The sequence below is a fragment of the Oryzias latipes genome, chromosome 23, assembly GCF_002234675.1.
Source record: "Oryzias latipes chromosome 23, ASM223467v1".
In the NCBI taxonomy this organism is placed as follows: Eukaryota; Metazoa; Chordata; class Actinopteri; order Beloniformes; family Adrianichthyidae; genus Oryzias; species Oryzias latipes.
The window spans coordinates 1,613,414-1,641,109 of NC_019881.2; the positions used below are offsets into that span (position 1 = coordinate 1,613,414).

Consider the following 27,696-nt stretch of genomic DNA (forward strand, 5'->3'; position numbering starts at 1 on the left):
TTGGTTACTCAAAAAGTGGTAAACACAACGAGACAAAGTAATCCCTTATCTCACTCTGTTTATTTACCCAAGATCATATTTATATCTGTGTAATCCCAGTCACACTCTGGCTGTCCTGTTTTTGGGCTAAAACTGTGAAGGATTATGGGTAATTACAAGAAATACACACGACAATCTCAACTGCCTCACAATTATTTTAACAACTGGGAAATGTTGAGATTTTTTATTGCGATTAGGATTTTTTTTTATATAAAAAACTTAAAATTGAACAACAACAAACAGAGGAAACTTGTAACAATCTAAAGAAAGTGGCACCGATCTCACCCCCCCCCCCCATTTCCTCATTTGCCCTTACCCCCCTCTTCTTTTCTGTCCTGTCCAAGAAAAACGGATATAAATATAATCAACATAAATAAAGTTAAATTAGAAAAGGAGTTTATGCAAATATACACCTTGTGTATCAGAGGATTCATAAGAGTAAAACAACACAAGAGGCTCTCAGCTCTCATCTCTTTGCTCAGCTGTTGGACTGGACAGGTAAAAGAAATGTTTTTTTGTCTGCTCTTGATTCACAAGAATTTGAATAAAATAAAATAAAAACTGTCTTTCCTGGTCATTTCTACGTACAAGAAATGAAAAGCCAGCCCCGTCCCGTGTGTGAGTGCGTCTGCACATGTCCTGTCTAATCTCCATCTGAGCCTGCTGTCTCCTGCTCAGACAATCAGGGTCAGAAAACAGGCACCGCTCCAGCGACTTAGCGTGAGCTGGGAAAGTGGATTGTGCTGAGCGGGTTGCACCGGAGCAAGAGGAGGACAAGTGGAAGACTGCACTTGGCGTGCTCACACGACCCGTCCAGACAGACGCCAGGATGGAGGCGTCGGTGCTGCAGATGGAGCTCAGAAATAAATAGAAACCTCACAGGACGTGTGGCAACAAGTGGACTTTACCAAGACCTGTCTTTTCTTCGGATTAGCTTTTACCTGCTTGTTGTCACGGTAACGGGACCTTCCATAGAGGCCCTCGAGGCCCCTCGACATGAACGCCCCAACATCTCCCAAACGGGTCAACGGGGGGCATTTCTGAGTGTCGGGGAGCCATCGAATCATCAAAATGCTACACTTGGAGAGGCTTTGGAGGGTAAGAGCACAGCTTTAGATGACGAGGTGAACAAATCAAACTCACCTCAAAGCCATTTAGGTTTTAGTTCACCATGGAGGTCTTGTATTTGATTGACAGAAGCCAGTTTGAGTGACTCAGAAAAGGACCAAGAAGACCCTGCAGACATGTGACTGAGCCTGTCTTTACTTGTATTTCTAATTGGTTTTGAAGGAGCCTCGTCTATCAGGATTTCCTTTTTCGTCAATGGATGCACAACGACGACTATGGTGCTTTCCAGGTGTTTGAAAGAATGTATGAAAGTCAGGGATGGAAATAAAAATAGAAAAACTAAATGGAAATTTAGTGGAACGCATGTTAATGCGGTCTAGATTCAATGGAAACGACGAATGACCTAAAATAACTCTACTTTAGTCCATAGATTTTAAAGTTAAAATATACAAATGAGTGAGTAAATAAAAACGTAAAGACAGAGCAGCAGATTGTGATCGTGGGATAAAGTGTGTGTGAACGTGCTTTAGGGTAAAGTGCTTACAGACTGCTTTCTTGGAAACGTTTCTACTGACACCAAAAAAACAGACATTTAATAATCTACGCTCCTTGTTTGGAAGTTAATCTAAAGCTGTAAGTCAACGCATTCTTGTTATAAAAGCACAAACTCATCTGGAAATAAAGTTTCTCACCTAATAAGCTAAAAATAAAACTCAACAACAAGTCAACGTTTTGACCTTTTTAAGGCCCACTCCGATAAATTTTGATCTATTGTAAAAGCCTTCCCAGCGGGCTTTTAATTATTATTATGCCGTTTTTAGGCAAAATTCAAAAACCTGTCGGTTTTTTTAAAGGACGTAGTTTCTGCAAGCCACAATAGTTCATTCAAAAATCACCTCTGAGTTGTGAACGGGACGGTTGACACCGAGCAACGGCAACCAAACGTCCCCTGCCTGCTGCTGGGAGTTCTCTGTTTACATGCTCTCCCACTAACTTACAGCCTCTCACGCCCCAGACACAACACTAGCATGGAAAGCAATTTTATAGCCATCCAACCGTACATTTGAGCCAAATAGTATCTCAGACGAGGAAAACAAGACGTACATGGATCTAGTCATTTACAAGTGGATGCATCAGAATGGGGCTTGTGGCCCGCACAGCGTATTTTCTATGTCACAAATATGATCACATTCCCTATATTTAGAAGGTGAACCTAAAAGTCTTGCTATTTTTCAAAAAATTTCAGTGTGTTTTATAATCTGAAGCCCCTTATTTATGGATTAATTCTGCTGCAAGAAATGTTGGTGTTGGCGTAAATATGCTAACGCAGCTAACGTGTAGCAGTGTTGGACTGTGTTTTTTTTTAATGTTTTGCTAGCGAGATTGGGAGTTAGCGTAGTCACAGTAAAGTTTGTTATAGTGGTATCAGTCTTTTTATGTGTTGCAAAGATGGTTGGGAGCTACAGGATTGTGAATACGCTAACGCTCTTCTAATGCGGCTAACTCTTCTAATGCGGCTAACTCTTCTAAGGTGACTGACTTGTCTAAGCCGACTAACTCTTCTAATGTAACTAACATATAATGAGATACAAACAAGTTCTAGAGTTATCTCTGACCCTTTTGTCTCACTTAATGCACCTTAGAGTTAAGTGCACCTTATATATTTACCTTATATATTTCAAACTGCTGTATAAATTGGAAAACAGGCCAGGTGCACTTTATAGTCCAGTGCAGCCTATAGTAGAGAAAATACAGTAAACTCTTTTTTGTGTTGATTCACAGCAGTGTGAATGCAGAAATACTCGGAAATACAATTTTAAGCCTTTTTGTCCTCCATCATCAGAATAATGCCACAAGAACATGTTAAAGACTGTTTCCTTGAGAGTGGGACTGGAAATGACCTTTTGTGGGTTTAATGTCCCAGTTCAACCACGGGGAGGCAGTGTTGACCCGTTGAGCAATTCTGCAGGCTGCAGCCAGGGGTAGTTGTCTTTCTCAGGATTAAAATCAATCATCCGCGCGTGCTCGACGCTCGCGCTCTTCAACTGAGAATTGGGTCAAACATTTGACGGCGGATATTTGCTCTTCTGGAGTTAAAAGGTAAAAAAAAAACGGATTTTCTGCGCTTTCACGGCTGTTTCACGGCGGTCAGGTGTTTTCGTCATTGAGTTAATTGAGGAAACACAAGCGTTTGGGTTTTCATTATTATTTCCTGTACTAAATGTAAAGTGCCAACTTAAACAAAAGTTCTTAAAACTGGGTATTGGACCCAATTAAAAGTATTTCTCGAAATTGTGTCGTAATTTTAGCTTTAAAGGCGTAATTTCGATAAGTTTTATTTTATTTTATTTTTTAGCTAATTTAGCAGCTGAAGTGTTTGGCAGTGAGGGAAAAGTTAAGGGGAAACATGAACTGAACGGTTTTATATTTAAGTTATTTTTGGATAATCATAAATGAAGAGTTTAGTGTTCATTTCAAAAGAAAGTTATATTAAAAAATAGACTTGAATAACCCAGAACCTGGCCCCAACATCCCCTCATTAGTATTACATTCAATCAAGTATTTTCATTTGATGAAGAATATTCCAACATGTGACTGAAGTTAATGAGAACAAAAGTCATGACCCTGTTATGTTAATGTGGAAAATGAGCAAATGTTCCTTAAATCAGAATGTTTTTACTCATCAGCTGATTGAACAGGTAAACTAATGGAAGCAGTATATTATTCCCAATCCCAACATGAACTTCTCTTCAAAAAGTAGCCGTTCTTTTGAGATAATAATTTCTGACCTTTTTATAAGGTGGGTAATTTTATAAAACGAAACCGATGACTTTCCGGATTCAGAGGTACACACAGGCTCCGTTTTAAGACAAGTTCCAGTAACTCCATGTTTTCAGTCTGACCTTAAAAATGTGTTGCTGTGAATCGACTTTCTTAAAGTTTTGGAATACTTAGTTAACAGAACTGATCAGTTGAATACAAAGGTAAAGTGCTACATAAGCATGGTTTCTATGTGTATTTGGTTTCCTGATACAGAATTTAGAATTTGGAATGACCATAGACCTGTGGTCTCCAACCCTTCAGGCCACGGACCAGTTTAATGACGGATCATTTCACGGACCGAGCTGCACGAGGCTGAAGCGGCCGTCTGATTTATTTACTTATTTCTTTTTTCAGTGGCTTCCAGATTCCTTTAACTTGTGAAGGTAAAGTTTGTCTTCATCTTCTTTTAATGATCTGCAGCTGCTTTAAACTTTATTTTTACACTAGATTTCGTGTAGAAACCATACAAATGTGATATAGGATGTCCTTAATCCAAAATGGTCAGAGTGGACCCAAAAAAAATCAGAGCCCGACTTCAGCCTCGTCCAAATATTTAAGGTGCGACAGATAAATAACAGAAAGTAGTATTCTGTAGTTAATGAGTGTGAATCCGCTGTTTGATCAACTTTATCCTGGTAACGTTAGACAGCCGGTTGCTGAATGTTCTGTAGGCGATAACGAGAAGTGGACGACCCAAAGACAGAGTCTGTAGATGTAACGGACACTGCCAAGGGCGTTATCCTGCGTGTAGCGTAGTCATTCACCAAGGAAATAAGTATTCAATCAAATATTAAAACTTTCATTTGTTTAGTTGAAGCAAAGTTTATTTCAAAGGAACAAATCCTGCAAGTAGTTTGACTGAAGAGCTCTGGTCATTAAATATGGCTCAAGAAACAATTTCTATCAGTAATTGATAACCATGAACACATTCACTCTTTATCAAGCAATAAGGTGAGCAAGACGGAAAGACGGTGAACTCTTTCAAAATAAAGGCAACACTGCTGTTGATGGTCAAATTTGAGACAGATCTGGACATGTCCGTCATACAGTGTTTTCCAAATAATTACGCAAACGGTGCCAAAAAGATCATGATTGGTTTTCCTGGGGAGTCAACTACAGGAAAAACTCCAAAAGGAAGTTCCACATTATTCGGCAGACATTTTCAATTAATATACGACAGACAGAGAATCTCTCTGCTGCTGAAAAACGTTCAATGCGTTGGACAGACTCAAACCTAAGCCTGATCATCGTAGTGTTAGATCTGGAGCGGATTCAGATACACACCGGTTGGTGAAGGTAGAATGAGGAAAGTTTCTGCTAGACAGATGACCATCACAAAGCAGCACATTTGAAGCTGCCGCGGTCCCGCCAGCATCCAGGTGTGGGATCCTCCAGAGGCCCAACGATGGACGCTCCAGATGCTTTTCAGCTGCAGCTGTGGATGGACGGTCCGTCAGTCGTTCTACTCTTTTCCTAGACTGCAGCCTCTGCTCCCCCGCGGGCCGACCCCCAGCACCATGGACTGCTGCACGCCTCAGCCGCCGCGCCGTCACAACCCCGTGGACAGCATCTGCCGAAAACTCCAGACCATCCAGTGGCGCGGTGACCGAGAACCCAACTCGCCTTTCCAGATCCCCAAGCTGTCCTCCAGCAGCTACGACAGCCCGCAGTGCAGCCTGAGGAGCAACCTGGAGGCCATCCTGAAGAAAGGGGCGTGCCACGGAGACGGCGAGGGGCGGGGCAGCAGGAGCATGGGGATGCCCAGCTCCGTGGCGTCCCAGAGGAGCGGCGCCGGTCACTATAACCCGCCCTGCACCCCCACGCACCACCGCGCCACCCCCGCTAACGTCACGTACACCATCACCAGCACCCTGGGGGAGAGACATCGGGGGGAAGGGGGCGATTTAAGGCAAACCAGGACGTGGCAGAGGAACCACTCCACGCCCTCCACCCAGCCTCAGGACTCGCCTTACTTCACCTTCACCAGGGGACCCCAGGAGGAGCAGTCTGAGAGCAGCGGAGCAACTCCCAGCCCCCACCTGTGTCGTACTTTCACGCCAAGTCAGAGCAATTTCTCCTACGACCTGAACTTCTGCCCTGCCGGGGCATCTGAGGGCGAGCTGCCCTACCCCGCTCTCGTGGTGAAGAGGCTGTCCATGGGAGACGGAGGTATGAGTCCCGCCAACATTCTAGTCTGAACATTTCTGTCCTAAAACCTTTTGGTTCAGTCCCGCTGCTTCGGTAAGCGTGCCCCCCCCCACAGTCCAAAAACATGCCTCTCAGGTAAACCGGGTTCTAAATGTCCCTGGTGTGTGTGGGAGGGGTTGTGTGTCCCGCCACAGACTGGCGACCCGCCGTCACCCCACAGGTCCCAGCAACCCTGTGACCCCGAAAGGGATCCAGCGGTTTATGAAAAGTGAGACGTTAAAGTCACCAGAGGAGAATAACATTCACCGACAGAATAACAGCAGTCGCAGTTTTAAATGTTTTTATAGTAAAATCTGTTGAATGATTTTTTATTTCTTAATTGATTCAGTTTTTTCCTCAAATATTTGCCTAACTAGTGTTCAGTATTAGCATGGCATACATTTTTATGTCCAATAAAAGTCCAATAAAAGTACTTCTCCTCCAACTTCCTTTATTTTCCTGTTAATGTTTTAGGAATTGTTTGTAATCAGAGGGTAAAGAATGAAGCGACCGGCGGTTTCTGCAGAGCAGTGATGGTGTTTGCTAAAGCTGCTTCCCTGAAGGAAACACAGTCATGTGCTCGCTCTGCTGCACACTTCACTCCTTTGTGTTTGTGCTGCGTTCGTTCCTCCAGGAACGTCCGTCGCCTCTGAGAATGGAACTGGCATGGCAGAAATCAGCCTGATCTGTGAGGAGAATCTGCTGGACACCATTTTCCACGCCTGTGACACCCAGCGCAGAGGTACGCCCTCAGAAGCTCGGACAGTCTGTCTAAACCGGATGCTGCTCAGACTGTAGTTCAATTCCTCTTTTGTTGGTTGGAAGTTTATTTTTTCTGAAGTTTGTCTAAGATGCAGCTGGAAACTGCTGAGATGTTATCTTTAATGAAACCGTAGAGAACGTCACACGACTCTGACAAATTCTGTCCATAAATATCTCCGCTGGCAGTTTTGGCCTGAAAAGGATTTTAGAAATGACAGAATAAACATTTTTTAATGTAGAAAACACACTTCTGTGGGTTAGGAGGCGTGTTTGACCCTTCATAGACTGAGAGCTTATTTTTAACGTGCCTCTGCACGTTAACGTTGGGAGTGGGGTCATCTGGACCCACAAGATGGCACAAAGGCTACCATATACCATTCAAAAATCAAATTAGTGATCTTTTAAAGCAATCAACCTGTATGTTATGTTTAATATGAGCTCCTAGAGATTTCTCCATACTCTTCTTTATCTAGTTATCTGTTTACGCGTTCCATGAAAACAAAGTGTTCCCTAATGGGCGACAGTGGCTCAGGTGGTTGAGCGGGTCGTCCAATGATCGAAGGGTTGGCGGTTCGATCCCCGCTCCCACCAGCCAAAATGTCGTTGTGTCCTTGGGCAAGACACTTCACCCTCCTTGCCTCCAGTGTGGCTCCACTGGTGTGTGAATGCGCATGAATGATCCCGGTGATGGTCAGAGGGGCCGTAGGCGCGAAATGGCAGCCACGCCTCTGTCAGTCTGCCCCAGGGCAGCTGTGGCTACAACAGTAGCTACCACCACAAGTATGAATGAGGAGTGAATGAATAATGGACACAATGGAAGCGCTTTGGGTGTCTTGAAAAGCGCAGATAAATCCAATCCATTATTATTATTATTATTATTATTATTAATGCTAGCTTACTCTCTTTGTTGCTATTGGCGCCCCTCACACCTGCACTACTGTCTCCCATTACCCCCTAAATGCAGAGCAGAGCTCAGCCGATGCAGCTGTTGGTCTAAATCAAATCAAATCGTGCAGCACTTTTACAACTTTGGCACCCAAAGTGCTTCATACAAAAACATATTCACAGTACACAACCACAGGACCCCCCCCCCGATCTAAACCAAGAGCCAGACCCAGGAGATCCCATTGCAGCGACCCGTTCACTGAGAGGGATCAGTCACTGATGTGGAGGATCCCTCTGAGGGATCTTGTTGGTCTAGACCAGTGGCCCGAAGGCTGCTCCCCGGGGGCCAAAGGCTGGGGATTAAGTTACTGTTAAGAAAATGTGAAAAATAAATCAAATCCAGCATTTAATGTTTCAGAGGTGGTTTTTATCTTTGCACTGAATAAGCTATAAATTTAGGGAAATTCTCCCAGAAAAAGTGAAAATTCTAAGAATTTCTGGTCACCGAGAGGAACTTCTAGGATTCCTTTTCTTTGTGAATCAAGTCTCTGAAGATCTTCTAACCCAAGTATTTCCTGAGGATTCTGACCTGTAACTGGGCTGGTTTCCCGTCTCAGGTAAAGTGTACGTGTCTCACATCGTGGATTACTTGCGGCACACGACCAGCCGCAGCTCGGAGGACAGCGGCCTGGAGGAACTCTGCAACATGCTGGACCCCGAACGCAAAGACGTCTCCATCGACCTGGACACGTACCACGCCGTCATGAGGGAGTGGATCGACGACTGCCGCAATCACGGGTACTCGCTGACACGGAGTCTGTACATTTACTCCCAGCTAACGTCTAGTTTTGGGTTTGAGGGACGTTAACTCAAAAGTTTTCAAATGTTTTTTGAAATGGGAGTTCTTATCAGTATTTTTAAGTGTTTGCCTTTCTAGCATCTGTATGTTTTGTTGCCTGACAGATCTATGGATGTCCGTCACTGCTGCACCCAAGTTTTTAGATTTTCTTTTTCTAACGTTTCAAACTTTTTTTTCTTTTTTTTTTCTTTTTTAAGAAGAAAAAAGTAACGTTTGGTTGAAATTGGGAGCTGCTGTTGAAGAAAGTTCTGGGTTTTTAAGAAGATTTAAACCCATTCAGTGAGCTGGACATCCATTTGCTTCCACTATTTTGAATTTCCAAAGAAAATTCTTTCTATTTAAAGTCCCCGCTGATCATCTTTTGATCTATAATGAAAAGCGTTGCCTTTGGTCTTTTACTCACGATGATGCAGTTTTTAGCCCAAATCCAAAAACCTGCATCATCTTCTAGGACAGTGTTTTTCAACCAGTGTGCCGTGGGAAATTGCCCTCATTAACTGATCTAAAAACATTTCCCATCTCCAGGATTTCAGCTCTGTGTTCATCCAAACAGGCCCTGATAAAACACTGAGTAGTTAGGAATATAAAAGATCGTAAAATACTTTTTCTTTGCGTTTATTTTATTTTATTAAAGACATTTTGATAAGAATGACTGTACCGCGATTCAGCTGCAGCTCCGGCTGTATTTGGGAAAAGTCCCGTCCCTTTGACTGTCTCCACCAATCATTCTTGAGGGGCTTAATCACATGTCATCAGTCTGACCAATCAGAAGTGGTTAAAGTCTTCACTTCCTTGTCCCGATTTAGCTCGTAAAGTCTCTCAGTTCTAACAAAAATACCAGCTAAAGCTCGTCTTTAGCGGTGTAGCTTTCCGCAGAATCCGGTATCAGACCGTGGAACAAGTGAACAAAACAATGAAGCTCTGAAAACCGATCTCCGGCCGTTTTATGCACTACATCTCCCATGATGCATTGGGTTGTGAGAGTGACAGGGCACAAGGAGATCTGTCGTTAGACGTCTTGAAACCAACGAACACACATCAAACTGTTTTTAAATCTTCTAACTTAACTTTTATTGAATCTTTTAGAAAAAAACAGCTGCAGTTTCCAGCTTTTTCTGCAACAATTATCTCAAAAATGCATGTGAGATTGTGGAGGGGCTGTAGATCAATACAGACTATGAGTTTCTCCTTTTTTTAAATTTTTGGATGCTGGTGTGCCGCGGGATTTTTTTTAAGGTTAAAGTGTGCTGTGGCTCAGAAAAGGTTGAAAAACACTGGTCTAGGACATAGTTCCTGCAGAGCAGAAGTCGTTCATTAGAAATTTACTTCTGAGTCGTGGGCAAACCGTTGGCCTGGAACAGTCCCCTCCCCGTTGGTGAGAGCTCTCTGTCTACACACTCTTCCGCTAGCGATCCCGCCGTACAGTTTTGAGCCAGATGTCGGCTCAGACGAGGAATACAAAACCAAACATGGATCTAGTCGTCTGCAAGGGGATGCATCAGAATGGAGCGGAGCAGGAATCGCGTGCCCCCCCCCCCCAATGTAATTTCTACAATTTCTCCAAATCTTTTTCCAAAGAAGCTTCTGCTCCTGATTCACAACAATTTAGAGGAATACTCAGAAATGTCATTTTGAGCTTCATTTTCTTAATACGTGTCCTGCATCCTCAGAAAAATGCTACAAGAACATCTTAAAAACACCATCTTCACTGGAGCAGGTCTTTAACTTTGAACAAATATGAATTTATTGCACAAATGACATCATAGAATGGGCGACACCCACAAGGAGCGAAAGGCGGAACCTCAGAGGTCGAGTAGTCTTTCTTCTGGTTTGGAAAAGAGTTCAGGAAAATAACAATTTCATTTAAAAAAATCATTTTGTGTTGTGCCAACGGTAATATATGATTATATACGTGGATATAGTTTACTGTAGAATAGCATGGTAAGCCTTTTAAGTTGAATGAGGCTTTTGTGTGGCTGTGGTTGACATTTCTCCTGTGGTGAACTAAGCGCCGACACAGTTTCCACCTCTGACTGTTCTGCCTCTGATCAATTACCCTAGGATGGGTAATTGGATTGGACTGATCTAGGCTTCTTGGTAACAATCTAAAAAATCCTTTTAACCTTTCTCCAAGTCTCAAATATTAGATTATCTCAAATGTTATTAAAAACACCAAAACAGTCTTTAAAATTATGTTTCTGTTTTTTGTTTTTCAGTGAGGAGGAATCTGACGATATTACCCACGAAGACTCTGTGAAAGTGAGAGACGGTGTGCCAGGTATTTTCTCATATCAATCTTTAAGTCTATTTAAAGGCCTGAAGGGAAATAAATATATTGCAGCAGCTTAGGTCACCTCCGGGGTTAAATGGGTAAATATTTGATCTAACTATGATGTTCACTTAACAGCTGACTGTGAGCCTCACCTATAGGGCAGAAGCTTTAAAGAGATGGACTCAATGCAGCCGACTTAAAAGATTTATGTTTACTATTACCATTTATTCCTACTGCAAGTCACTTCAGAGTACAGTACAGATCACAGCAGCCAAAAAATGTACAATAATAAAGAAAAATATCATACAAGTTGCACTTTTGAGCAACTCTCACTGAATACAGTTTAAAGTCACCTCCGCCTCCTTTCTTTAGACACGCGTCAGACTTGCTGCTGCTCGTCCAACAACGTGTTCATGAACTAGACGCTACTGACGTGTGACACGTTGCCTCATTTGAAAAATATGCTGGATACATTATGCCCGTGTCATAAAAATAAAGTTTAACCTCAAACACGAGTTTATTCAAACACTCTACCTGTTGACAGAGGAGTTTATTCAAACACACCACCTGTTCAGAGTTTATTCAAACAAACTACCTGTTCACAGAGGAGTTTATTCAAACACACCACCTGTTCAGAGTTTATTCAAACAAACTACCTGTTCACAGAGGAGTTTATTCAAACACACCACCTGTTCAGAGTTTATTCAAACAAACTACCTGTTCATAGAGGAGTTTATTCAAACAAACTACCTGTTCACAAAGGAGTTTGTGCCAAACCCTAGTTGAAACAGAATCCTCTCAGCAGATGACATCATATCTGTTCTCTCAGAAACCTGTTTCCACTTATTCCACACATCCACACCAAGCACCCATCTATACAGTCCTAAATATTTTGTATTTATTCTGTTTTTTTTAGACAGGAAGTCCATGCTGCTAAATATGACCTCAGGAAGCTTGGAGGCCTTTGGAGGGGAGCCGTCCAAAGTAGAATTGTAGGTTTTTTTCTTGTTTGTGCAATTCAGCCCTAGACGATAGGTTTGCTTTATACATCCTTTGTAAGACGCTTTAAGATGAGCTTGGTTGTAAATGGCAGAGCGCTTTGTGTAAAAGTTGGAACGTCTTCCCTCAGTGAGACATCAGAGCTGGTGTACTGTGTTGCTGATCTCCAAATGAGCAACCAGAAGCTCCAGGAGGAGGTCAGGAGGCTGAAGCAGGTGGTGGAGGCCATGGAGGAGAGCAACCAGAAGCTTGCTGAGGAAAATGAGGAGCTACGCTCGCAGGCGAGGATGTAAGAAGCTCCCAGCCTGCCCCGTCTCTTCAGGCATGCTGGCGTTCACGAATGCAGTTTGTTCTGTGATGCAGAAACCAGCAGATGGCTCAGAAAGAGAAGCTGCTGGAGGAGGAGGTGGAGGAGATGAAGGCCACGCTGAGCTGCACCGAGGAAGGAAGAGCTCGAGCCTCTGCGCGCAGCAAGCATGTGGTCAGTCGTCTCGTGACTCGGAACCCCAACTATTATGTTTAGTTCAGTTTCACTGGTTTGTGGTTTTAATCGAGATAAATGTGTTTGCAAGCAAATGACAAAGTTAACCAGCCTTAACGGACCCAATGTGGCTGGTTAACCTCAAACTTTCTATCTTTTTGCATTTGCAGTTTGTGACTTTCAGTGAGCTCAAAGCAAAGCTGTAGCCACTTCTAATAAGACCCAGACTTTGGCTCTATGCACACTCACCAATGTTACTGTTCTGTGCAGTTTCAGCAAATATTACAAAAACATTTGGATAAAATAACTGAAAGGAGAATTATCAAGACGGTAAACTGGAGTGTTTGAGTTTTGAAGGTAAAGCAAGGCGATGTTTTAAATGGGAGATAGTTGAGATCATTTTGGAAGCTGGCCAAATAGGAAGTTCCCGCAAAATCCCCAGGAGATCTGACATAAACGGCTGTTACCAAGTCATTCTATTTTTAGAATAACTATTCTTGCTCCGACACCTTTTTTATCTTCTTGATAAAGTTTTTTTCATAATATTTTTTCATAAGTTATAAGCCGGCTAACCTGATGGCTTCATCAAAGTAGAGGGTCTTGTTGAACGTTTGAACGATTTCAAGTGGAAGGGGTGTGGATTTCCAAAAGCTCATTCCTGATTGGCTAGAGTGGTTGTCATAGAAACAATGACTTGGACCGAATCTCTGCTGACTGACGTTGTCTGGCTCCAATATGGTGAAGAAATGGTAACTGAATGGACTTCATTTGGTTGGAGCCGCATGTGAACCATTTTCAATGGAATGACGTCACACCCGCTCAGTCCAGTGCTCTTATACAGTCATTTGGGACTGCCGACTGCTCCCAACATGTTAAAGCCGTCTTAGGTTTGAAAAAATGTAGAGGTTGTCAATGTAGGAGCTGAAGAAGAGACGAGACATTCTCCTTGTTCTTGATTTAAAAAAACTGGCAGCAGTGTTTAGGATCGATCAGAAGGCCTTTCCAGGGCCTGCGGGGGATGAGGCTGTAATTTAGCTTTTTTCAAGAGAACCATCAGTAACTTTCTGCCTGGTCTTCTCTGCTTTTAGTCTTGTCTTTGCTTTAGGGAAAAAGGAATTGGGCTTCAGAAATGAAGCTTCTCTTCACCAAACCTCCACATCCAGTTGTAAATATGAACCAAAACTCCAAAGTACCAAATGTTGCAGTTCCTCCAACGACCATTGGAAGCTTAGTAATCTCCCATTTTATGTCTAAAAATGTAAATAGCTTCAGCATTCTGCCAGCATTTCCTAAGGTTCATTGTGTTATTTTTTTTTAAATTGGAGTTTCTTTTTAATGAACTGTTCTTATCTTATTATCTTTTGCATAATTAGGGGCGTAGGTTTGTTTGAACGGCCGATGAGGGTACCCATATTGGGGTCACTTATAATAAAAACCTCCACTCCTGGCTTTAGGGCGTTGAGAACAAAATGGCATTAAGTGTGAGGTTTCTCCGCTGTGTAATCTAGAACTGGCTGATACGCATAGCGGCGAGATGAATCTGTCAGATGAAAACATGATTAAAAGTTCCTCCGTCATTTGTTTTTCTTGTTTAATTGGACCCGTGAGTTCCAGGTTTGTCATGTTATCGGTGTGCCGTCAACAGAAACCTTCCATGTGCGTTCTGTTCACGGTTCTTTCTGAGTGACTGACCTCAGGTCAGAACATGAGGCACGCTAGCATCTCCATTATCTGCTAGGAATCCGAAAATTTAGGAGAAATTCAAACTTCTCTGTTTGGTGGAATACAGATGTGCAGTGAGAGAGGATGTTCGATCGGCCGTTCTGCATGTCAATCAGGGGATATACTTTACAGCGAGGAAGATGATTGGCTGACGGCAATTTAAAAAAAATGTCCCCATATTTCTTTATTTTTGATGACCCACAATCTATTCACACCTCCTTTGATTGTGATTACCATAGACCAGGGCCCCCTAGGTCTGTGCTCAATGAGTGACATGCTTGTGTAAAACCGCATATCATCTGCATAACTGATAAATTATGAGTGTGCATTTATATAATCCAGAGGTGTACATATTACAAACCAGTGGTCCAAGAATGGAACCCTGGGGTGCTCCCCCCGACATGTCAGTGGGTTCTGTTGTGTTTGAATTCTGCAGGTGCTACACCAAAAAATGCAAGGATAATCAAAGATGAAATCAAAGATCTTTTTTTTTTTAAACAATTTAACATAAATGATGTTGGTAAACATTTGAAAGTTAAGTTTCAAAAAACCTAAATTCTGTTCTGTGATTCCCTTTCAGGAAAGAGAGAACCAGAGTCTGATTGCAAAGATTTCCTCCCTTCAGGATGAGGTATTCCCTCACAAGCTGATTTCCTGCAACAGTCCTGTCAATTCTTTCTGCCAGAGCAACTGTTTAGGTTTTTAATTCTTTCCTCAGAACTTTAAGATCACCATGGAGACAGACGAGCTTCAAAAGAGGATAAAGGAGCTGTGTGATGTTAATGCTGACCTTCAGGTATTTGGATTGTTGCACTTTATTTTACTTTATTCTGTGATTTTACACCTTACCTGTCTTTTTTCTATGACCTACCTGTGAAGTTTATTCCATCAACTATTTTTATATTATTACCACAATATTGTTAAGTAAAGTTTCTCTTTTGTTCCTTTCAGGTACAGATTCATGCCCTGGATGTCAGTCTTCATGAAAAGGAATCTGCAATTCTGGAGGTGAGGGTCTTTGCTGTTTACAGTACATAATCACAATTATTTAGAAAAGGTGATTTAAATCCTTTTTATTAAAAAAAGTCTTTAGATTTATGCTTCAGAATATCAGAACACGTGTTCCTTAAAAACTTTTTCAGTAGATTCAAATGGCATCTCTCTACATACAAACAAAGTTAGGGTGAGCAAATTTAACATAACAATAGTGTTGATATATTTTGATAAATTACTGTAGTTTTCTTGTTTTTGTTTGAAATTCATTTAAGGCACTTACAATAATCAGAAACATAAATGTCAAGAATACCAAACAAAGGACGTGTGTTTTTTCATGTACATAAATAAAAGTGTTTACACAAAACAGGACTGATGACATGAGAAACGTCCAGATTTTCCATAAAGAAGAGAACATCAGGTAAAGAAAAAAAGAGGGAAAATTGAAAGCTTTGAGTGAATATTATTCCAGAATATGTTTATCTGGTTGCAACTATGTAATAAATGTTCTAAAGTTTCAGATAAACAGAAAATAAATGGTTCGGATTGAATCTTTTATGTAAAAAATCTCCAACCGGGTAAATTCTTCATATTATTTTAAAATGCGTTTCTTTCATTTTAGGTACAAGTGGGTATTTTGAAAATGTTTTGTCTATCGGGGGGGGGATTAGGTCGCGTCTATTGTTTGTACTAAAGTTGCAGAACATTTTTTGTTTAAAGGTTCGAGTTTCTGATTTATTGTTGCATTTTTATCTCTCATGGGGAAATCAGTAATGGGCCGCTCTGGGATTGTATTGTTTTGTAATATTTATTATGAATAAGATGAAGTAAAGCTTTGGGAATCGCTTTACAGACTTTGTTATAGCAGTTACTAGAATCATTTTCAGGGCCTACCTTCACCCACGATGGGCTCAGTGACCCTGAAAGTGACATAACGGGCTTAGAAGACGGATGGATTGCTTTAATTCAAGCAATCCCAACAAACCAACTAAAGAAGACAAACAAAAGAATTTAAATCTTGTTTATGATTATCAAATTTTTCTGAGTTTAGGTCTGCATAATTTTTCCTGAGGTGCGATGTATAGTTTGACAAATTCTACCAACGAAAGAGCTTGAAGAGAAGCAGGAAGCAGCTGAATTGTATATTCCCACTTCTTTTTCCCTCCACATAGTTACCAGTCAACTCTTGTTGTTGGTTCAATGACATCCTTGATGCACTCTTGACCTGAACAGCGTCACACTGCACCTTCCAAACCCTTTGACACTGCCTTCTTTTCAATGTCAGAACTCTTTAGTGTAAATCAGCCGATTCTGTGGTGAGGAAAAGAGGCTTTCTGCTGCCATGCAACACTTTGCTTTAGTGTTGTTTGCTGCAAAGCTGCAATGAAAAGCCACAGAAACGGTCAGAGACCTTCTGGTGTGTCACAGAGCGTCTGCTCTTTGGGTGGTGGCGGCTACATCTCCGGTGTTGAGGGGTGAAAGCTTCCAAAATGGGAAAACATAGCAGAAAAACAATTCAACCTTTAAAAAACAAAAGAATTAGAAATCTTTTGGTGGCGTTGGACTATAATCCTAGCAATGGCAGCCGTTTTTATGTTAGGCCAGTGGAAACGGCCCACAGAACGGGTCATTGTTGGGCCTTTGACTGCCTTCATGTTGTCTCTTCCTATCCACGTACGTGAATTGTCTTTCTTTGTCTTGTTATTTTACAAACATAAATCTGTTTCCTCCCACAGAGGGACCGGCAGGTGGAGGAGCTGAAGGCCACAATAGAGGAGTACACGGCCATCACACAGGTCAGGCTGTGCGTCAGCGTCCCACTGCTCTCGTTTGCTGTTTTACTTTTTCTTTCTTTTTCCTTTAAGCCAAAAAAACTGTTGTTTTTTTTTGGTTTAACTCCAAATCCAAACTGCTGCTTGTTTCTTTAATCAAAATCTGAGCAGGAAGTTCTGCTTTGAGTTTTTTATGCAGACCATTCTTCTGTAAACTGAGGTGGTCCTAAAATCGTACTTTTCGGATGCCGTAATAATAATAATAAAACATTTACGTCCTGTTTTGTGGTTTTAACTGCAATAAATAAGATGGACACTAAGTTGACAAATTGTTAGCAGACTGCAGGAAAGTATTTCCTAAAAACTGGTAGAAAGCAGTTTGAAGGGAGAAAAATGTAGATCTATTGACTTACAAGATAAGGACTGAACATGAATGATGTCTGCAAAAAAGGGAGGGAATTGAGCTTTTTATTCCAACAGCAGCATAAAGAGTTTTACAGTGAAAAACATTACAGCAAAGGGTTGTGTTGAGTTTTATGTGGGTTTTTTTGTCTGTTTGAGTTGCTTGTTCTTGGTGAGAAACCTTTAAAACAGTTTAGGGCAGCAGAACAGGTTTGAGGTTTGACTCTGGGACACAAAGCAGCAGCAGCAGCAGCAGCAGCAGCTGCCTTGTTGCCCAAAGGGTTGATGGGAAGACGCCCGTCCGTAGAGCTCCTGCTCTCATGTTTGAGTGACGGCTGTTGGGTTGTGTGTTGTGGCCTCCAGCTGCTGAGGACGGAAAAGAGCAAACTGGAGAACCAGATGCAGATGATCCTTCCAGACCTGGCAGGGTAAATTCCAGAAGAACAGATTCTACGTGTTCTTGAAGAACTTGTGTCTCAAACGGGTGAATTATTTGTCTTTTCCTCCGGTTGCTCCCAGGTCCAGCCTGTCTCTGTGTGGAGCCTACAGGCTGAATCAGAGCAGCTCCGGATCCCTGCAGACGGAGCTGGCGTTGGCACAGTCGCCACTGGAGGTCAGCACCTCACTGCTCCTCGCCACCTTCTGCCTCACTTTGACTTTACTGCATCTCCTCTCATTCCTCGCTCCACTGATATTAGTCACGCCGCCTGCAAAACCCATTTGTTGGGGTTTGAACCCAAACAAACCTGTGATGGCGCTGATTAGAGCTGGAGGAAGACGCCAGACGAACGTCAGTCAGTGCTGGAAAGGGGAGGATTCTACATTAAGACCAAGCGAAGGACGAGAAACGTCTGGCTAAACTCTAGCAGGAACCTTCCAGCTTTAAAATATCAAGAGAGACTTTAAGATAGAACAGATTTTTAAAAAAAAAAGGTGATTCCAAACAAGATAAATGTCGCCCTATGCAGAGGAAGAATGTGGAGCCATCTCTGCAGGAAGTTTTTCTCAAGAGTTCTGGATTAGTAAAACATAGAAACACCACAGCAAAAGGCAGATGACCACTGAAGGTCAACTGTGATCATATTAGCAACCAGAATAAACCTAGAAACTCTGTTTTCTATCTATGCAACTTTCCCTGGTTTTGTTGTTTTAGTCGTCAAGTTTCTCCGAAGATTCCCTCCATCAGCATCGAACCTCCTCCTGTGGTTCAAGCGTCACAGAGGACTCTGAGGGAAAGAATATTAAAGAAATCTGGTTCCCTGAAGCCCAACTCCTGCTCTGGTCTTCCAGGCTCCTCATCTGTCGGCAGCGACGAGTCAGGCCTCTGCTTTGGACGAGACGCTGGACAGGGAGGTGCTGCTGCTCCTGCAGGGACCCGACCCCGAACACACGGCTCTGGAGTTCAGAAACCTCCTCAACAAGATGGTAACTCTCCCAGATTAGTTCAACTTCTGAGCTTTGATATCAAAGTGCTGATGTTTGCAGTCAAAGTGATTGGAGGGATGGGAGTCAGACCCGGAGGTTGCATTGAGGGTTTCATGCTGTGGTCACACCGGGCCGCGACGTGCGGTCAGGTGAGGCAAGTGAGGCTCGGCCTCCGTCATGGGGGCCCCAGCCCCACTCATCCCTGCCTCCTGCCGTCTCAGAGAGGAGCTGCAACTTCTGCACATCTTGAGGGTCATTTGTGGGCCTTTGCACTCATGACCTGAACCAGGATGTGGGGCAGATGTTACCCTTGGTGGGACATTGTTTTATTATTTGGTGGTCACGGTGAGCTGGAAACTGTTGTCAGGTCTCACTTTAGCATAAACTATTTTTTTCAATGAAACACTTGCCAACAAAGAATCGCCTTCTGCTTCCAGCTGGTTTTGAAGTTCTGACATGTTGTTCCGTCCTTTGATTTAAGTAGAAGGTCTCTGTTTTTAGCAGAGAACAGGCTGATCTTCAGTCTGGAGGAACTGCGTGGGGGCATGCAAGTCCAACAGCAACTTTCCTTTTATCGCCTCAGTTAGTTACTGCAGTTCTTCTGCTTCACATGAGTGTTTTGCTGCAGTGGGAGGGGCTTATGAGGACTTCAAAGACTTCTTTGTTTAGGACTTTAATGAAACGTTCTGATCAGAACAAACTCTACCTCCTTCAGCAGATCTGCTCGTTTCCTTTTTTTTTGTGGAAAGAGCTTTTAAAAATGCTCTCCTCTATGTTCACTCTTCCAAAAAGGGGTTTATTTAATTCTTTTTAAAAAATTTGTTCATTTACATAAATTCCCAAATGCTCACATCTGAGATTAATGACGCTCTGAATTAGTCACAGGTGCTTTTTTTTACACACCAATAAAGTAGAAGGTCAGCAGAATTCAGCTCGCTCAGATTTCCATCCAGCTGGATCTAAACGGCTCGTCTTCGTGTCAGAATGTTTTTTATCAATGACATCAAAGTAAAAAGCGTTGAAGTGTTGTCTTCTGTCATTTTCTGTTTTTAATAGTCACTTTTACCTTTTAAGACATCATACAGAAGTAGAGAAAATATAACATTTGCCAAACATCTGTGGCCAAAACCAAGTAAAGTAAATGTCAATAAAAAAATGTCCATGATGAAGAGAAATTGATTATTTATTCAGTCATGATTGTTTTAAAGTTTTGTTCTAGTTGGATTTTGAGTAAAAAGTTACAGAATCAAAGTTTTGTCATTAATTTATCAGTGGGTTCGGATGCCTGAAGGATTTGGTATTTAGACAGAAAAACCAGGAGTTTGACACGTTTGTGACTTTGGAGTTTGCTTGTATTTCTGGATTTATCTTTAAGAATTTCTTCTCTTCTAGAAAAAGGATTTGGAAGAAGAAAGCTGCTCTGTTGTTTCCACTGTTGGGAGCTTTTTGGGAGAGAACTCAACGGCGGGCAGCGGCGTGGACCCTCGTCTGCAGGTCAGAGCCTCTTTAAGGTTCAACATTTGTTTAGATTGTTTATGTTTACAGTTCAGTAACACTCGTTAACACAACTCGACCAATCATACGGCAGCATCTCGATGCATGTAGACGTGGTCCAGACGTCCTGCTGCTGTTCAAACCGAGATCAGAATGAGGAAGAAAGGTGATTGAAGTGACTGAATGTGGTTGTTGGTGCCAGATGGTCATGTGATTGTAGAAACTGCTGATCTACTGGGATTTTCACCCACAACCTTCTCTAGGGTTTACAGAGAATGGTCTTTAAAAGAGAAAATATCCAGTGAGCAGCAGTTCTGTGGGTAGAAATGTCTTGTTGATCCCAGAGGTCAGAGGTCAGACTGGTTCTAGCTGATAGAAAGACAACAGGAACTCAAAGAACCTCTGGTTCCAACCGAGGTCTGCAGAAGAGCATCTCTGAAAGAACAACACGTCCAACCTGGAGGCAGATGGACTACAGCAGCAGAAGACCACACCGGGTACCACTGCTGTCAGCTAAGAGCAGGAAACTGAGGCTACAATTCACACAGACTCACCAAAACTGGACCATAGAAGATGGAAAAACCTTGTCTGGTCTGATGAGTCTCCATTTCTGCTGCCACATTCAGATGGTAAGGTCAGAATTTGGGGTCAACAACATGAGAGCATGGATCCATCCTGCTTCGTTCAGGCTGGTGGTGGTGGTGTCATGACCACAGTGGACCATCTTCTGATGCTACTTCCAGCAGGATAAGGCTCCATGTCATAGAGCTGGAATCATCTCTGACTGGTTTCTAGAACATGACGATGAGTTCTCTGGACTCAAACGGCCTCCACAGTCACCAGAACCCCATAGAGAACCTTTGGGATGTGGTGGAACGGGAGACCAGCATCATGGATGTTCAGCCGACAAATGTGCAGCAACTGTGATGCTGTCATGTCAACATGGACCAAAGTCTGAGGAATGTTTCCAGAACCTTGTTGAATCGGATCCACCAAGAATTAAGGCGGTTGTGAAGACAAAAGGGGGTCCAACCCAGTACCACCTTAGGGTCCTACTAAAGTGGCCGATGAGTGGACGGTACCTGTCGTTTTAAAGTGAAAAGTCTGGCACCAAAACAAAGTGATGCAGGTGATGTTTTTGTGTTTTTTGTTGTTTTTTTCTAGCGTGAATCACAGATTTATATAAAGTGAGCTCAGTCACCCCCCCCCCCTCTCTCTCTCCACATGTTGCATTCTTCCTTACTCTCTCTCTGCTTTTTCTCTCCTTTCCACCCACCGTTTCTCCTCCAGAGAAGCCACTTACATAACTAACTCTGATCTGTGCCGTTTACTCTGCACTGTCAACGCGGCCCACTCCCCTCCTCCGCCACTTCTCCCACCCCTCCCCTCCCCGGTCGCCGCTTTGCATTCATTAGCACCAACATACAGGATTTAACGCATCAAATGAGACGGAATGCGGCGGCCGCGGGAACTCGCAGGGATGCCGCTGAAAGGGTTTTCTGTCGGGGTGTTCGGAGCGGACCGTAACCACAAGCGGGCGACCGGCTGACCCTCCGCCTCTTTCCCACCCATAGACAGTGCGGGCCGAGCTGGACGCCCGCAGAGCGGACTGGGCCGCCAGCCTGGACCAGCTGGCCGGGTACACGGACTCATTAGAGAAGGAGCTGATCAAAACGGCCAGCAACATGAGGAGGTCCCGCACGGAGATCCTCCACCTGTCAGTCAAGTGAGTAGATGGCATCAAATACGTTTCCCTATTTAGTACTAAACAAAAGTGTGTCCCTGAGTGACACCCACCCGTGTGAGGTCCAGCTCTCCCTGCTGACTGCACTGACAGAGGAGGAGGCCTTTAGGCAGATACAGGCCTCGCTCACCTCTCAAGACTCGCTTCAGTAAGTCCAGAGCCTTTTCTGGATTCTACTCTGAGGCGCGTGTTCACACACCTATAAAAGGTCCAAACTGGTGCAGCGTCTGACCAGACGAGCTGGACGTTCCCTCTCACTCCGGAACGGCGTTTTCTTCTGTGTTTTCTGACCCACAGAGGCAAAACGGCTTTCTGGATCGTCCTTTTTCTAGAGTTTGGGACTTCAGTTCAGCTTTAAAAGTGCTGATAATTCTAGAATCTTAGGGCTGAAGCTCCAGACAGAATCGACCGTCACCCTGGGAAACGGAATGGGACACTGCATGGGCCTGCGGACGGGGTACAGTTAGCCCTCCTGGAATGGCCTTTGGATTGACCGCTCGGCGCCTCTGGTTTGTTGTTTTGTTGCGTGTTTTCTTTCTGAAGTTGATGAGGATTGTGTCTCTGCAGGGTGCAGGAGCAGGAGAGCCAGAAGCGGCAGCTGTGCGAGGAGCTGGAGCGGCTGAAGGCCCCCCCGGACGGCACCGAGGTTTCCTGCCAGACTCCAGAACCAGAGGAAGAGGTTTGACAGAAAAGGAAGCATTTGCAACAAAATCAAGCTATGAATGTAGTGGGGGGGGCTTTGTTGGTGACTGCTGCAGATCGGCAGCCGTGACGCAGATCTCAGATGGAGAAGCTGCAGAGGTTCCAGCGCGAGCGAGTTGGCGTGTTCCCACACAGACCTTCATGCATGTATTCATGCGTCGGCTTCACGCAGCACCGCTTTTCAGAAAATGAAGCTTTGGGAGCAAAACATTTTCATTTTGATCCAAGTGTTCAGTCAAATGATGGCGGTTATCTTAGCGACCATGTTTTCCACACCATAAGGTGCACCCAGGAGCCCTAATTCAATTTCATTTTTTTGTAAGTCGTTGCGCCTAACAGTCCGTTGAGCTTGATGGGTGGATTCCTTCTGCTTGTTGTCACTGATGTGGAAGCCACTTTGAGATGTTTCTCTGGATGTTATTGTGAACACGCCAACTCTGTGTTAATGTGCTACTAACAGGGTTGAGAGCGTATGAGAAGTGAACTGAGTGACCCCTCCCCCTTCGCGTTGAAAACAGGAAGTAGCTGCTGGTCCCAAAACGCCGAAACCCAACAGACTTCAATAGAGACCTAAACAGCTGTTAGTCAGTCGTTTTATTTGTCGGGATGATCATTCCTGATCTGCTACATTCCTGACACATTCTTTTTCAGCCTTTTTTAATGATAGTTTTGCGCAATTTATTCCAACTATGAGCCGACCAATCGCCTCAATAAAGGTCGGTGGCCTCTCGTCGGACAATCAAAGGGTTTGATTGACAGATTCTCCTGAGACTGCTTTCAATAGAAGGGGTGTGGCTTTCTAATATGGTCACTCCTGAGTGGAGAGAGCGGTTGCCACAGAAATGCAGACTCAGACGTCACAGACCGATCGCGGTCAGGGTCCAACATGGCAGCAGACATCACGAGAAAATGGCGACGGAACTGAACCTGAATGATTTAGTGACATCACACTGGCAGTTCTCATTCACAGTCAATGCTTGGAGTGATCATCTCCCCACTAATGTTTGGTTTAGTGGTATCCGTCTGTTTTTCTATGTGTTGCTAACAGGTTGGCTAACGTTTCTAACGCCTGTAATGCGGCTAACGCTTCTTTCGTGGCCAGCATGTGCAGTGAGGGTAAAAAGTATTTGATCCCTGGCTGATTTAGTAGGTTTGCCCTCTGATACAGACATGATCATTCTACACTTTTAACGGTAGATGTATTCGAACATGGAGAGACGGAATATCTAAAGGAAAATCCAGAAAAGAACTTTAAAGAACTTGTACAAATATATTAGTATTTCTCTGAGGGAAATGAGTATTTGACCCCCTAGTAAGCATTAGGAGTTCTGGCTTTCCCCAACCAGTCAGACTCTCCCAATCAACTTGTTACCTGAATGAAAGACACCTGTTCCCAGAATCAGACCCTCCAACACGGGTTAGACCAAAGAACCCTCTCCCCCTCAGAGACGGGAGTGTTGACCTGCACAAACCTGGAATGGGCTACAGAAACATTAGCATGATGCTGATTTATTAAAGGAACAACCATTGGTGCAATTGTGAGGAGTAGAACAACATGACCATCAACAGACCTCGGTCTGGTGGTCCACAGAGGATTTCACCGCGTGGGGCGGCAATGATCACGAGAACAGTGAGAAACCGACCTGCGACCACACAGCAGGAGGTAGTGGATGACCACAAGGCAGCTGGGACCACAGCCACCATGAAAACAATTGGCAGCACTTTAAAATCCTGCAGTGCCCCAAAGGTACCCCTGCTTCAGAAGGCACATGTGGAGGCTCGCCTGAAGAATGCCAAAGATCACCTCAAGGATGCACAAAGTGATTGGGAGAAGGTTCTGTGGTCAGACCAGACCAGAATCCAACTATTTGGCCTAAACTCTACTCGTCATGTGAGGAGGGAGAAGAGTGCTGCCTATGATCAGAGGAACACTGTTCTCACCGGCAAACATGGAGGTGGAAACATCATGGTTTGGGGGCACAGGGCTGCTGCAGTGCATCAGTCCTGAGAGACAAGCTCCTCCCCTCTGCTGGGAAGCTGAAAACGGGCCGCGGCTGGCTCTTCCAACATGACGATGACCCAAAGCGGACAGCAAAGGCAACAAAGAGGAACCATGCTAAGGTCATGCAGTGGCCCACCCACTCTGGACCTCCATCCAATTGAAAATCTATGGAGAAAGCTGACGGTCCGAGTTGCTAAGCAACAGCCCACCAACCTTATTGATCAAGAGGATCTGTGGGCCAAAATCCCCCCGATATGCGTGTTAACCTTGTGTTTGACTACATCAGACGTTTGACGGCTGTGCCTGCAAACTAAGGCTTTGCCACCAAGTATGACATGCTGTTGGATAAAGGGATCAAATACTCATTTTCCTCAGTGAAATACTAATACATTTATACAAGTCACTAAATCAGCCAGGGATCAAATACTTTCTACTCTACTGTAGTGACAGACGGACCTAAATCGGACTCTTTTGACCCGCTTAATGCGTCTTACAGTGTGTGAAAATGGTTCTTAGGTTTGAGGCGGTTTCTTTACATGTGGGTACACTCACCTGCAGCTTCAGGTGTTCTGAAGTTTGACCTGTCGTGTCTTCCTTAAAGCTTCTAGAAGACTTGGACTGGGAGGAGGAGGAGTTTGCCCTCCAAGACTTCCTGAAGAACGAACCGGCAGAGTCTAACTGTGGAGCCCAGGAGAGGGAAATGTCCAACAGCCGGCCAGAAGCTGCAGGAAAACCGCCTGACAGGTGTGACGAGGAAGAGGAGAAGGAGGAAGAGGAAGAGAGGGACTCCTCAACTCCTCTGTCTGCTGTCCTCCTGGCAGCTCCTGCTGTTCAGGCCTCTGTGGAAGACGATCGAGGTGAGAAGCGAAAACTTGATTAAGAATCAGTACGGATTTTCTTGTTAACGATCTATTCAATACAAATGTTTATTATTTGCATAATTTTGTGGAATATTTGATGCTCAGAGGATCAGCTTTTATCTGTGAAGCAGCCAAACGGATCAAATGAACTTATTTGCATCAAGTGTTTAGTAAAACAAACACATTTTTGTCGTTTTTTGACTTTAACCTTCAGATAAATGCTTTAATAGCACCGGTGACCTAAAAGAGAGGATTGTGGGTCGGTAATTATCTTCCGTATGGACGCCGTAGAAGGCAGCAGCGCCTCGCTGCTGCCTTCTACGGCGCCTCCGGTTTGGGGCTCCAAAGGTGGAGGAGCAGAGACTGCTGGGAAAACCTTTTAAGGACAGCTGCAGCGGTCTGAGGCTGTAATCCTCATTCCCGTCTGCCTCAACGGATGGAGGCACAGAAACCCAAAACAAAGGCGTGAGAGGCTCATTAACGCCTGCCTCCCCCTTTCCTTATTATGGTAATGATGAGGTTTGAACCATCAACCCTGAGATCAAAGCTTTTCTTCAGAACGACCCGCCTGATTCGGTCTCTTTGTTTCTGTGGTCAGAAGCCTTGTTCGCTCACGGTAACCGTTTCCAATCGTTTTGTTTCAGACGCAGAGCCAGAGGTGAACCATCAACCTTTGCAGGTACGAGACAGCCGCTCCATCGTTTAAACATCCTTTTCTTCTGAGGACGCTTCATTTTTTAACCTGCGAACTGCATTTTTTTTTAAGCTTAAACGGCCAAAACAAACCAACCAAATCCTCTGGATAAGTTTGAGTTTTTCAAGTTTAGCATCAACTTATGTTTTAATTGGATAAACTCAACATTTCAATCCAACAATTAAGTTCAGAAAATATTCATTCATCAAATCAAATGACTCTGCTCCCTGACTATTGCTTTAGTGCCTTTGAGCAAACTCTCTTTCTGTGAAAGAGTTCACAGAAAGGTTCTTATTTCAAAGCTGCATCTGATTTTTACAGCATAATCCTGCATCTGTTGCAGTTTTTCAGAGTAAAGCTCCAGACTGAAGCATTTTTCTCTTGAAGATCCTTTTTTGTGTCACTTCTGTGATTAAACACCAACTGCAGGCAGGAGTTTGTAGATTTTTAGATTTGTCAAAAAAACCTTGAACCCCTTCATGCTGTAATTCCCAACGTACCGTTAAATCAGAATTCCACTTAATCACCTGTGAGGAATATATTTTAATATAATTGGAAAATAGAAGGGTTAACCGTTTGAGACTTTTCCTTAAAAAAAACGGTGAAAATGGTATTTTTGTTATTTTTAACGTGTTCTGGAGGCTGAAGTAAACATATAAAGAAAATTAAGATTAAACCTGCACTTCTGAGTATTTATCGTTCAAATCAGGGGCAGACGGAAAAACAATGAGCCTTATTTTGATGTAGAAAATACTCTGGGCGGGGCCACAAACTCTCTGCTCCGCCCCCTTTCTGATCATCCTCCTGCAGACCAACAGATCCATGAACGGCTTTGTTTTCCTGGTCTGAGCTGGAATCTGGATCAGAACTGGATCTATCTAAAATAGATAGATACCATGTTGGTCACCATTTTGTGTTGCTGATGTGAGGGGCTGTAAGCTGGAGGGAGAGAGTAAACGGAGGTGGGAGTGGTTTCATATCACGCCAACAGTTCCTGCTGCTCCATAGAAACTATGTTCTAAAAGAAGAAGTTTTTTATTTGGGCTAAAAGCCACGTAATCCTAATGAAAAGACCACTGAGAACGCTTTTAAAAATGGCTAAAAAGCTGATTGGACTGGGACATAAAAATGCAAACATGGATGAAGAAGCGCCTGAGCGCTGCTCCATCTTTAGAACATGCATGCATGTTTGCTCTGCAGCCGGCGCTCAGCCGTGACTCATGACAGCCCGGCAGCTATTTGGTAAGCAAATGCTGGAGACAGAAATAAGCAGAGGGAGGATGCAGAGAAAAGAATCTGATGTTCAAACACATTTACATTTTTCTGAGAAAGGAAAACAAAAACCGGATATGGAAATGACTTCACTGTAAGCAGCAAAGCGCATTTCATTCAAAGTTCAGACAGAATTTAAAGGTCAACCTTTATCTTCTGAATTATGGTGATGCCGTTTTTAGCCACAGCCCAAAAAAACAGGACATAGTTTCTGCAGAGCGTCAGCAGTTCATTAGAAA

At 43.5% G+C, this 27,696-nt stretch overlaps 1 protein-coding gene across 9 annotated transcripts in view; it reads left to right on the forward strand.

Moving 5' to 3' along the window:
* Positions 1-1,059: 1,059 nt before the first annotated feature.
* Positions 1,060-27,696, forward strand: part of LOC101158652 (lymphoid-restricted membrane protein) — a 44,539-nt gene continuing 17,902 nt past the window's right edge. For 3 of the 9 annotated variants that reach the window (XM_023952294.1, XM_023952296.1, XM_023952295.1), the window contains exons 1-20: positions 2,967-3,207; positions 5,408-6,099; positions 6,752-6,859; positions 8,382-8,562; positions 10,840-10,901; positions 11,812-11,887; positions 12,025-12,183; positions 12,258-12,375; positions 14,678-14,728; positions 14,816-14,893; positions 15,049-15,105; positions 16,827-16,886; positions 17,628-17,692; positions 17,784-17,877; positions 18,555-18,689; positions 20,082-20,183; positions 21,758-21,909; positions 22,495-22,606; positions 25,233-25,488; positions 26,130-26,170. In XM_023952294.1, coding sequence (XP_023808062.1) covers positions 5,448-6,099; positions 6,752-6,859; positions 8,382-8,562; positions 10,840-10,901; positions 11,812-11,887; positions 12,025-12,183; positions 12,258-12,375; positions 14,678-14,728; positions 14,816-14,893; positions 15,049-15,105; positions 16,827-16,886; positions 17,628-17,692; positions 17,784-17,877; positions 18,555-18,689; positions 20,082-20,183; positions 21,758-21,909; positions 22,495-22,606; positions 25,233-25,488; positions 26,130-26,170 — 2,559 coding nt within the window. In that variant the 5' untranslated portion in view covers positions 2,967-3,207; positions 5,408-5,447. Of the gene's footprint in view, positions 1,138-2,962; positions 3,208-4,284; positions 4,314-5,407; positions 6,100-6,751; positions 6,860-8,381; positions 8,563-10,839; positions 10,902-11,811; positions 11,888-12,024; positions 12,184-12,257; positions 12,376-14,677; positions 14,729-14,815; positions 14,894-15,048; positions 15,106-16,826; positions 16,887-17,627; positions 17,693-17,783; positions 17,878-18,554; positions 18,690-20,081; positions 20,184-21,757; positions 21,910-22,494; positions 22,607-25,232; positions 25,489-26,129; positions 26,171-27,696 lie in introns of those variants that run through there. The other 6 variants (XM_023952287.1, XM_023952293.1, XM_023952288.1 and 3 more) reach the window with 5 other exon arrangements.